The sequence below is a fragment of the Epinephelus lanceolatus genome, chromosome 5 (assembly GCF_041903045.1).
Source record: "Epinephelus lanceolatus isolate andai-2023 chromosome 5, ASM4190304v1, whole genome shotgun sequence".
NCBI lineage: Eukaryota > Metazoa > Chordata > Actinopteri > Perciformes > Serranidae > Epinephelus > Epinephelus lanceolatus.
The window spans coordinates 39,995,967-40,008,764 of NC_135738.1; the positions used below are offsets into that span (position 1 = coordinate 39,995,967).

Genomic DNA, 12,798 nt, shown 5'->3' on the forward strand with positions numbered 1-12,798 from the left:
GTACCAAGTCTACTGGCAATATCCATCCAATAGTTTTCAAAACATTTCACTCAAAACCACACCTCATTATCACGCTACAGGAAAAGTCAGATTATCATCAAAGTCATTAACATGTACCGTCCCAGCACCATGAAAGTCTGTACTGAATTTCATGGCAATCCAAACTGTTTACATATGTATTTCTGTCTGGATCAAAGTGGTGGACACACCAACGTTGCACGGAGCCACACAGATGTCTAGGTCTATAAACATCTTGCTGTTGACAAGCAGTAACACTGCACATTTTGAAAACAGATGAGGCTGAAGATATAAAGAGTTTTATTGAAAAACAGAATTATACAAGCAAATCAGATCATTATAATTATTGTAATGATAGTGTTCTCATGAAATGACACATACGCGATTCCTCAGGCTTTTCCACAAACATTCAGCAGAGGTTTTGTGTCTGCCTGTGTATGTGTGTGTGTGCTATGGTCCCAGCTGGCTCCCACTGTGCAGCTGGTTTCCATTTAGGCTTCATTTGTTGTTCCTCCAGGGAACAGATAATGCGCCTGTCCATTTGTGCCTCTATCCAGCACAAGGAAGTGAGGAACATCTCTGCTAGCGATTCACAGTGAGATCACAGAAAGTCTCAACTGTCTTTCCACTCACTGAGTGAACACAGCCATCACCAGTCCTGGCTGTCCCCACAGTCTGATGTGAGTCAGTATATTAGTTTTTCACAGTTGTTAAAACACTAAACCTCATTCTCTGAACCAAATGCTCAGTGTGCTAAACCCATTTATGGAATCATTCACTCTCTTGGCAAAACTCTGACCACATTTCTTACTGGCTGAAACACACTTTGCACTGTGATGAACTTGTGTTGCAAAATGGTAAACATGGGCGGCCAAAGCTGAACACAACTAAAACACTGCTAGTTGCACTTAAAATTGTTCATGCTTGTTTCAGTATGCGTGAGGAAGTGTACTCTCTCAGTGCCAGTGCTTGCAGTACAATACTATCCAACTACTGTCAAATTGCGCTGTGTTGCAACTATGTGCTGTTTTGCAGTCAATCATTTACAAACCTTTTTTCAGCTCTATTTTGAGTGTTTGAATTGGATCCCACAGAGGGGCCACATAAATACATTTTTTCTGGGTGAAGCTAGGTTCAATGTGAACAGGAGAAGAAGGAGAGGCAGAAACATAACTGGCTAATGTGCCATTGTGGAGGAGTCCGGCCAGTGTGGTGGCAACTTGACCCTTTGTGCAGCCATATGTAACCATGGGTTTCTCCACCTTCACTGACATATCTGGGTGATCTTCAGGATGTCGATGGTCATCCCGTCTACGCCATGGTTTGGGCTAATGTCAGCTTTCACAATGCTTTCCAGATATGTAAGTGGTTCTACATCAACCAGCCATTCATAAATGTTTGCCTTGCAGCCAACTCCCCTTTCTTCAACACAGTAGAGGAGTTTTTCCCCGTATGGCAATGCAAGGACTACGACCAAAACCCCTATACCAGGGATAATCTTCTACAGGCAATGGACTTGGCCTGTGGTGACACCGTTGTTGAGTCTTGTCAAAACTGGATCCGGCACACTGAAGGGGATTTCCCCCATTTCCTGGCGAGGGAGAATGTTGCCTGTGATGTAGACGAATTCCTTTGGCCTGACCCAGCACAAACAGGTGAGTCTGAGGCAGAATGAATCCCTCATACTTGTAGTACTTGCAGTATACAATATGTTCTGTATTAAGCTGTCAATATACATTCTAAAACAGCAAAATGTGCTTATTATAAACAATAAAAAGGTTTTTTTTCTTTAGCCACATGCCCTGACCATTGTGTTGATGTAGTGTGTATTGACTGCTCAGTAGTAATTATACTGAATTGCTGTGTGCATGATCTGAAAACATTTTTGATTTTGAGCACAGATCAAATGGCTTTGTGGGGAAAAAATGATTTTGATGGAGGAGTCGGGTTTTGCAGATGTAGTTTGAAGATTTGGTTTTGTGTTTAAAGTTTTGAGAAAGGATGGAAGGCTTCAAGAATTGTATCTTACCAAATGTGAAAAACTGTGCCAATGTTGAGGTCTCAGAAACACAGATGCATTTATGCTCGGCTAGGGTTAAACCAGCTAACCACATGTCTTCATGTTGTCCTTGTGGATTCTGTTGTGTCTCTGTGTAAACAACTGGAACACAATACATTCTCAAGATTACACATTCAAAAGTCTTCTCACAATCTTCTTTGCAAATCAAGGCCTGGCTGCACGATTGTTCACAATCACTGTATGAACACACAGATGGGCTTGGATGGGAAAAGCCTAAATTCTCTTTGGGCTTCCTGACTGAAAAATCTGAAGCACTTTAGGCCTTTGCCAATTCATTTCCCCAAAGATAATCTGCCAGCTTGGATAAAGTCTCATGACTCAACTGCGCTTTTGAACACATCACAAGCTTTTCAAGTCAGCCACAGATCCTACTTTATAAGCATTTTATCCTCGCTAGGGCTCTTGCAGATCTCACTTGGTCCTGCAGGGAGTCACTAGTGCGTGACAAACACCTGCTTCTCACCATAGTCTGTCTCTTCTCCCCCCATTTCTCCCACCTTATCCTTCCACTTAAAGGGCCAGGATGTTGGGCTGGTCCTATTGTGACAGGTCAGTTTGGGGTCATGCAGGAGGTTCCACATAAGCCAGATCTGAGGAACACTGAGGCTGTGAACAACCATGAGTTCCCTGTAAAAACAGGGATCAAACGTCTGAAGGTGGGGCGCTGCAGATGGTCGGGGAATTCCGAAGGTCCGAAAGCCCTGGTGGCGTGATGGTTTGACACCAATCAGCTGGAGGCACATTCCCAGAAAGACATCATCAATGGGGAACAGCTCCACCTGGAATTTAAAAAAATAATAAAAAAAAAAAACATTGTAGATCAAAGAATTATAAAAATAGACACCTAAATATCAGACTGGTCCAAATTTGAAGTACCTGTTGACAGGCAGAGCTAAGTCTCCGAGCTGTATGTCCCGACATGACAAACCCTCCTCCTCCAGCGTAATTTGGGTACAAACCCCCTCCATAAACAAACTCTGGCACATAGTATTTGGAACTGCGCCGGCGAATGGGTTTAGCATGGATAATAATATCGCCAACAAACAGATCCTTGTCTGGTTTCTGGCCTTGTAGCATCTCCAGTATATTCTCCACATTAACATACACATCAGCGTCACCCTTGAAGATGAATCTGTATAAGAAGAGATAATCGCAAAAGCATCAGACATGACTCACAAAAGGCTGAGAATCAGATCACACCCTGATTTAGGCTTATAAACACTGACTTGACATGAGGACAGCTGCTGTTAACCCATTCCAGAAAGTGTGTCTCCTTTAGCGTCAGGTTGAAGAAGGTGTCTTCAAAGTCCCAGAGCAGGATGTCCCTAAAGGTTTGACTCTCGTAGGTCAGGAGCCGATCCCACAGAGGCAGAGCAGTCCGATTCCTGGGAACCCCCAGCAGGAAAACAGTGCGGATGGACACACCATTTTGGAAAAGTCCCTCTTTACCCCAGGTCCGACGTACCACCTAAAAAGAATTTAGTGCAGAGAGAAAGATTTATTTTTTTTGTTGAACAATAAATTGACTAATTAAATATAATGTTAAATTTGTATTAACTATTTGTTTCACCAACATCAAGGGAATAAGATAGCAAACAATAACTTATTTACTGTGTAAAGAAAATTAAAAGCCGAGTCCCAATTAAACACAGAGTCCCGTTTACAAGCCGAATGTGGCTACACATTTAGACAAATAAATGCTGGTCTCAATTAGATGCCAGGTCTGGTTGCCAAGCAGTTCATTTTTATAGAAGTTCTTCAGATGTATAAAACCTCTTAAAGCCCACCAGGTTGTTGGCTACCCATCTGAGCTAATGTTAGATAGCTGTTTTTTTCCACTGTATTCTAAACTTTTGTCAATATGGACACATCGTTACCTTGGTAAACGTTGGATTTTCCAAAAGTCAATTGTTAGTTTGTTTGGTTTACTGAAAACATGAGCACCAAAGAATACAGTTATTGATTTTGATTTACCAGCATGGTAAATAAGTGAAACAAAAAAAAGTGTTGTCTTGGTATGCCAAGTTATCGTAAAATGAGTGTTGTAATTCTCCCTCTCTGACGCGCTGTCGGTCAGAGCAAGGTCAAATGAATGATTCATAATTGATATGTTATTCAAAGTCTTATTTTAGAGAGGTAATATTAATAATGGTTTAATAAACAATTTGATTATATTTCCCATCTTTGCTGAGCAAGGGTTTTGTTTGAAAGGTATTAAAGGCCCGACCCATACAGATGCCTTCCTATTGAGTTCAGTGACTGACGCAAATAAAAGCCCAGGCTATTAATTGATGTTTTACTGTACATACAGGTCTGTCATGATAATTATGTAATTACTTTAATCGTATAATATATGGACTTGACCAGAGTTGGGTAAAGGTTACTTTAAAAGTAATCAAAGTACTTTACTGCATTACTTTTTTTTAAAGTAACCAGTTACTTTACTGCGTTACTCTCTGAGTAAAGTAACTCAAGTACTTTTAAAGTACTTCCAACGTTACTCCCTGAGAAAAGTAACTCAAGCACTTTTAAAGTACTTTTGAGTATTCTACATTTCCTATTGGGCAATGGACCACAGGGCGCTAAGCCTACATTTTTTTGTCTCCAAAATTAAAGTTATGGACCACTTGCCCTTCACTGAGATCCAATTCTCCCATCACAGCCGTCACTTTGACCAGTAGAAACACAGAACAATCTGCTGCCGTAGACAACTGTATGACAACAACACCCCAGCGTTTTTAATATTTCCTCTAGGGATGTTACCACACAGAGTAAAAAGGGGAAATGATGGTGTGAAACAGCAGAGGCACTTTATCAACCCGCTGAGTTAACATTACTGTCATTAGCATCAAGCTAGCAAACAATGGTACATCCTCACGGTCGGACCTAAAGTAATAACATTAACAAATAGCGGCGGGGCTTTTATTCACCACAACTGCAGAGGCTCCCAGCTTCAATTGAAATAAACTATATTATAGACGGTCCATTATTTATTAATCCCTCTGTGTGTTTATATATTTACTTTTTATCTGCTCCGTTGTCTTTGTAAAGTTAACATATTGCACCGTCATTTCAAACTCAACACTTGTTTCAAATGAAAAGCCCCTTATAACCTCGGCTGAGAGAATCCCTCCATTTTCTAAATAGCCTTTTATTCTGAAACATTTGTAGGAACTTGGTTGTGGAGGACACAGTAGCTTGAATTTTTATGTACGGTGCTTCAAATGTAGCTCCTGCCACCTGCTGGTGCTTTTAGGTGACTACAACAACATGTCGGCTGGCACATTCACAGACACACATTCACAGTGACTGAAATAATAGTAAAAGTAATAAAAATAGGACAAGAATAACCTGATGACATCACACACGTCGTGAAAGACAACCAGGGATAATTGGTGAGTACCATCGTGTAGTGTGTCATGTCTGTCGGCCAAGTTGCGGCACGATTTTATGACTCCACAATCGTGTAATGTGACATAGTGACTTTCAGAACGGGCAGAAAAGTCATGTAGCGTGTACCAGGCATAATGCAAGTCCTGAGTCTGACCTGTCTGTCAACAAGTCCTCCTCCACCTTTTTTTAGACTCCACCATAGACAACGGCAGCATTTCTTCTACCACGTAGCTAACTTAGCCACAAGCTTCATGACTTCTTTCGGACTGATAGGTTTAACGTTATCTCCGTTATTAGAACCAAAAGACAGTCGTTGCTGTTTCGGAGCTGAAGGACAAGCGTTCTAAAAGTAACGAAAGTAACTGATGGCTTGTTTGAAAATGTACTCAAGTATTTGATTACTCAAACAGCAAACTAACGCATTAGATTACCTGTTACTGCAAAACGTAATCGAAGTATACCCAACTCTGGACATGAACTCAGTGATTTTGCTGACCTCGATATTGTGTTTGTTTAAATAACATGCCACTTGCATTTTAGCCAGCATGACGCCAGAATAAACAGCAGGATTTCCCCAGCCAGTATAAGACTTGGGTGCTAGCCTACGATTCTCCGGTTTAAAAACACTTCAAAGATGACACAGTGTAGCTTTAAAACTCTTTAAAAATAAGGTACTTTTTCATTTTCCAATTCCAATGTCTGAAATACTCTTAAGAATGAAAACGTAGTTGCTCTTTCTCCATCATATCAATAATATTGTTTATCGCAATTATTTCTGGGACAATATACTGTCATACAAAAGTAGGCTAGTTATCGTGGCATGCTTATTTACATATCGAGCAGACACAAAGCAATGTCAGCATTCATTTGGAGACATGTTTATGTCCATCTGACAAATTTACTGTCCGTCAAATATTTACTTCCTTTTTAGATCCACTTTTGGTCTCCACCAACTCCTAAAGGAAGCATCTGGCACGTTAGCTGCTAAATGCTCCACTGTGTTCACAGGCTACTTGTTAACTCTGTCCCACTTGTGCTCAGCGCAACTGAGCATTGAACTTTAAATGCTCACTATTTATATTATCTCCCCTCAAATAAAGCCTAATTTATGCATTGATTTACAGCAATTTTCTTTCTTTCTTTCTTTTTTTTTTTTTTTAAATAAAAGTGACACATAATTTTCTGGCAAAGGCCTACATACAACATGGCATATTTACCTGACGTTTATCAAAATCTGCAGGGATGGATTTCACTGCAATGAGCATGTAGGGAGCAGTAGTAGACCCTTCACTTCCTCCTCCTCCACCTCCTTCTTCCTCTGCTCCTCCAGAGTTACATTTATCTGGCTGGTCGATGAGCAGCTTGAAGTTTCTGTTGTCCTTTTCTCTCAGATAGCCCTCAAAGTCAAATGGTGGCATCGTGGGCAGCTGCTTGCCAGCTGCCTTAGTCGGCACAGCATTTTTCCGTCGCGACTTGGGTTTCCCCTTTGATTTGACCTGAGGTTTGGACTTGGGCTGAGGAGGTTTGGACTTGGACTGAGGAGGTTTGGACTTGGACTGGACCTTGCAGGAGGGAAGCTGTGGCACTGAAGGACTGGGTGGGATCTTCTATTTAGGAGAAATGATGTGAGACAGATGACATTTATTATAGTAAGAAAATGTCATCTTAATTAACATATAATAAAGTTTTATGTGCAAAAGTAGCATGAAAGCTGAAATGACACTACAAAATAATCTTACAGATACCATCATAATATCTGTTTGTACTGCTTCATGCTTTAAAAAATGTGTTGGACCCTTTGTTGGTCAGTGCAGAAGGACATTCATGCATACATAAATACAAACACACTGTGTGTACATACACTGATGCACTTGAATATTCATAAAGTGTATACAGCTCAGTGCTTGGTTATGAGTTTTATCTCAGTAGTAGACAATATGTGAAACTGTCTCCGCACTCAATGCTGTCTCCCTGTGAGCACAAAGAGTATCACGTCCTTATGGCGACTTCCCTATTCTTATAATTGAGGATGAGACTAACAAATGATGACCTTCTTGCAGCAACTTCAACTCAGCAAAGCACACTCAGTCCTCGTCCTCACCGCCTTCACCTGCGACTGCAACTATTTCTTTCTGACAGCAATCACCTTTTGCAAGACTCTTCACTTACTCTGTCTGCCTATTTGGTGCTGGGCTGGCAGTGCACACTGGCTATATCAGAGCTTGTTCACTGAACACAACTGCCTGCTGCTGCTGCTGCTGGACATGACACTGATGAGAGCAATGACACTGACCCAAACATTAAAGCTGCTGACTGTAAAACCTAAACAATGAGCTGGGAGATGCTAGAAACCTCTGCAGAGCTAAAGGGAACTGCAGCGTTAGTAATAAATCTCTATGGGTCTGTCGCTACAAGCACCGCCTTTCACACAGCACAGCCTTTTGATGCATGTAATCATGCAGCTTTATTTTTTAATGCTCCCTTAATACATTCTGAAATAAGCTTGTTTTGAGTGTTGAGCATATAAAAGTCTATTGCTCTTTGAAAGCGTGTATGTGTATTATTATGCTATTATTATGCTACGCTATCAGTGGCGTAATAGTTTCAAAATGACAATAATACTGTTTATCCCAATTTTTTCTGGGACGAGATAGTGTACAACAAAGTAGTTATTGTGACAGGGCTATTATGATGATAACTTGATTCTGATACATGCAAACAAGCTGGGGATGTATAATATATATATATATATATATATATATATATATAAATAAAAATTTACCTTTATCCTGTTATCAACATGCACAATATAAGTATCACAAAGACTGCTTGAACTGCAATAAATAGTATATTTACATGTCCCATGCAAATCGTGTTGAAACCGTGGCATTGAGTGACTTTAGGCCATCTAGTTTTAGTCTAGTGTTTCTCTGCTGAGTGAAGCTTGTTTTGGATGTTGTCATCATACTGTCTATGATGTGTTGGTGTAATTGTTCTGTTGCTCTGCACAGATCTGACACTTGTCTGCACGTCTATCTGTTCTCATCCCCGGCTCTTTGAAGCTCAGTGTGCTGCTGTTTCCCGGTAAAGGTTGCAGGGCAGCACTCAGGTCCTGAGTGGACCGCCAGGACACAATAACCTTTTATTTTAAGGTTCATAAAATACACCCAAATTCACTAATCTGTAGGATGTCGCTGCAGACATTCCTGTTGTCTTACGTTGCAACGTCAGCTGCTACAGCAGATGCTGTATTCACTCATGTCAGTGACTATGGGGCTTTACCATTCAGGGGATGTGCCACGTTTTTTTTCCCTTGATAATGCTAAATTGTGATGATGTGACTGTGCTACTGGATCTGATGAAGTTTTAAAGTTTACAGAATGTGCCCTGTTGAAGAAATATTGTCAGCCATCTTGCGCAAGACCAGTTATGTTGTTGTTATTTCCTGTTTTGTTCATAGTCTGACTAAGTAAAAAGGTCTTCTAAGAATGACAGAGATAAAGCATATTTCTCAAAATGTTGAGCCATTAAATGTATAGAGTAACTTATTTAAATTACCCATAGAAAGTCTAGGGCTAATCCATAAAATAACCACCTGTGGGTCCCGGGGGACTCACTACATTGAAAAGCTATCAAATTCAATGCATTTCCCTTTTTTTTTCTTAAATCAGTGTGCATTGGCTATTCATTGTCTGGGGTCTGTGTTAGCAGTGCAAACCTAGAGCAGAAAAACATTTAAACTGTTCACTTCAAAATTTGTTCATTTATCGCCCATCATATCATCATCTCTATATTCAACAACGTCATTGCATATCGCACTCCTGATATCATACACACATTCATAACTTGAATCAGATCGGGTCATACCCCTGAAGACTCCTGGCCTACTTTGGCCCTGCTGGCACCCAGCAAGGTCCTGCTAGAGCTGGTAGAGCCATGGACTTCCAGCTTCCACATAGGCTTGTCCCACCCAGAGGAGATCACCACCTGGAAACATGGGTGGTGGACACGTGACTTTAAAGACTAGGTACGTTTTGATAGGGAGAGGGTTGTATTGTCTAGTTAAAAATTTTACAAAAATCTTGATCTGCTTTTTAATATGCTGTGATAGGTTCCATCCTCACCTGGCGGGCATAGAGCAGCAGACAGAACAGCGCCAGCAGCAGCATTGTACACATCACATCTCCCTTCACATGGAGGATCCTCCTCAGTGTCACCATCTTTCTCAGCATCTTGTGGAGACACTGACGTCAGGTAAGTATTGGACTGGAACGTACAGGAAAGGGGCCAGTAGTGGAGACTGATACGGAGCAGATCTGGATTTGCAGGTTACTCTGCAGAATTTGATGAAGAGATGTTGTGATTTTCCTTCCTCCTATCTGCCGCATCGCTAAATATCACCTCAAACTTTACAGTTTGTCTGCAGAAACTCATATCACTGGAGGCACATCCATCGTGTCTGCCTCCATCCTCCCCTTCTTCTCAGGCACCAATGGGCGGGGACATCCTAAAGAGCAACAACAAAGAATCCATAATGATCATATTGTTACGTGTCCCTTTCTCCATCTGTTTGCTTTTCTAAGAAGGATAAACTATTCTGGAAGTCAGCGCTCTGATTGTGAAACCCTCTCTCGTCTTATCCAACACTATGAGCTAATCTGGCTTTGTGGCATAAATCAATTCAGCAGATTCTCCTTTAAATATGTTCCTGTGGCAAAAAGCAAATATCCACTTTAGATTCCGATAGGTACAACCATTCACCTACTTTTTCCTCCTTTTTTAAATCAAGATGCTTACTTACTTTTTAGTAGCATGGTTGGTCATTTGGAGGTTACAAGATGTCCTGGCACCTTTGTCAAAATGTGGTTGAATAGCAAGTCTGACCAGCTGAACATGACTTCAGAGTAGTATCCATTAAATGACAAAAAATATAATGAATTCAAAATGGTCCAAGATGTTATAACTGTCTTTAGATTCCCATGGATTCTCAGTTCAGAAGGGGGAGTGTCTGCGTCTTATGTAAGTGAGTGAGGGTACCAACTCTTTCAAAGAACACTGTGTCCCAACATACATCTCATCTGCAGACATCCCTAAATAACTGTTATACTGTTTAATCACAGCTATTCGTCTCTGTCAGAGACCACAAATTCCACACATGCATGGCCAATAGCGTCACAAACCTCTCGCGCAATTTACACAAAAAGTACCAGTTCTGATCAAACGTATTCTGCATGTTTCACACTACCAACAGCAACAAGCCTGCCTGGTTTTATAACCACAATAGTTATGAAATGTTCCCGGATTACTGCAAGTCATTCAAACTTACCAGACGTGACGGAGGAGGAGGTCAAACTGAAAACATCTGTGCCGTGGATGTCCGAAAATTGCAACACAAGCTGCAATCTGCGCACCGACACACGAAGCAGACTGATCTTCAAAGTTTCCAACAACTACGATCCAATGAGAGGAGAGAAGAGCGGTCCAGATGATGTAGTCAGGAGTGTGTATGTGTGCGTTTCGGTGTGAGTGTGTCGGTGAGGAAGGTTAGAACGAGTTACCTGGCGCTGCGCCTGGAAGGGTATGGTAAGGTTGCATTCAAGTGCTGTGGGAAATATCCAAATATGCACAGTCAACGATGAAGTGTAGGGAATTATAAAGACATTGAAAATAATAATTAAATGAATGATTTTTCTTCATGTAGGGTCAGCTATTCCGGAATCAACTAGCACTGCTTGCTGTCAGTTTTAGGTTAAACGTCTTTGTAAAAAGATCAGAAAAGTGACAATAATTGTTACACACAACCAACACTGTAATTATGAGTGTGTCTCTATTTGGGAGTAATGAATACAGCTTTGAATAGTGGGAAATGCAATTCATAATAAAGACCATAATTTTGATATACATGATAAAAATGGTGTGCATTCAACAATTAGCCTGTTGGCCTTATAAACTAATCACAATACCTATTGTTATTCTTTTTTCCCACATCAGTCTGTCAAATCCAAAGTAAGTTACTCGAATACATCAGAATGTATGAGCCAGTAGTCAGGGGAAGGAGCTAAAAAGGAGCACCTGAACGCAGCATCTTTATCCTTTAGGCTGACCACGTGACTCAAAGTGGAGCGGAGCGACTTGAAGCCAGATGCCAACACAGCAACTGGGGAGGATTGTAAAGGAAAAAATGGACTAATAAATAAAGCAATAGATAAAAGTAGAAAGTGTGGAGTTAAAGTTATGGTAATGAGTCATATCTTTTTCTAGTTTCTTCTTCCAGTCAGAGATCAGGGCCAGCGACAGAGCGATGTTTTATTTTGGATGTCCTTGGTTTTATTGTGCTGTGAGCAGACAGCATATCTAATTAAGCGTAACAGAATATTTTGATACTTTAAATATTCAGCCTCAGTCAAATGAGTTTCGGTAGTCTGCGATTATTTATTTATTTTATTTTTTTTGGGACAAGTTTAAGTGCGCACACAGCAAAGCACACTCACGCAGAGACACACAGCACGAGCAGCAGTAATAGGAATTTATGACTGCAGACTGCGTCTTTACTGAACCATATGTAGCGCCTATAGAATATGGCTTGTGTGAGTGAACATGTGTGCATCCAATCAAAACTATGCAGAGAGTAGGAACGTTGGAAAAACTGACAGAAGAACAAGAAGGGAACATTTCTGTGGGATATAATTCCTCATAACCAGCTGGTTACAGGGTTTAGTAGCCTGCAGCTAAACCAGATCTGTTTATCCTCTTTATAGTCAGTTCTACTGAACTAACTTTGGCAAGTGTTCTGTTAGGTACAGACGTGCAGTTATATGTAAAAGCTTTTCTGCTTCACTTTGAAGACAATTATTTTTGATTTAAAAAAAAACACACATCTTAATTAACCTATCTCAACACCTTACAGTAGAGTCTAAAGAAGTTATGGTGGCTTATGTAAGTAATGCAAATATACCTGTATGTTATTGTAATGCTTGTATTTATTTATTTTTTTTATCTCTAGTATCTCTTTTTGAAATTGAATTCTTTTCTAAGACAATTCAAAGATATTTGCAAAATGGTAGGGAGTATATACAGCTGTCTTTAATTTCAAGCCATCAAAGGTTTTTTAATCCCAAATGTGCATTCTTATTGCACTACAAATGTCTAAAAACTAGATGTCACTTTTTCAGTTCTCTCACATTATTCCCTGTTGTTACGCAAGCATCTGCCCATTAGTTGGTCTGTTATTTCAAGCTTATGCTGTGCAGTCAAAGTTTGTTTAAACCTGCAAAACCTAACTTCAAATTATAGTAGAGATCCCAAAG

The 12,798-nt window shown here is 40.4% G+C and overlaps 1 protein-coding gene across 2 annotated transcripts; it reads right to left on the bottom strand.

The window, feature by feature from the left end:
- Positions 1-301: 301 nt before the first annotated feature.
- b3gnt9 (UDP-GlcNAc:betaGal beta-1,3-N-acetylglucosaminyltransferase 9) lies at positions 302-11,056 on the bottom strand. Of its 2 annotated transcripts, none has more exons than XM_033636052.2 (7): positions 10,818-11,056; positions 9,616-9,998; positions 9,359-9,478; positions 6,709-7,098; positions 3,325-3,566; positions 2,975-3,230; positions 302-2,877 (listed from the first exon to the last, which is right to left on the bottom strand). In XM_033636052.2, exons 2-7 carry the CDS (start codon positions 9,721-9,723, stop codon positions 2,533-2,535), a joined length of 1,461 nt encoding a protein of 486 aa, XP_033491943.1. In that variant the 5' UTR covers positions 9,724-9,998; positions 10,818-11,056; the 3' UTR covers positions 302-2,532. The 2 variants fall into 2 exon arrangements, with proteins under 2 accessions (XP_033491943.1, XP_078024364.1); XM_078168238.1 differs by lacking the exon at positions 10,818-11,056 and adding an exon at positions 10,293-10,620.
- Between the last annotated feature and the right edge of the window lie 1,742 nt (positions 11,057-12,798).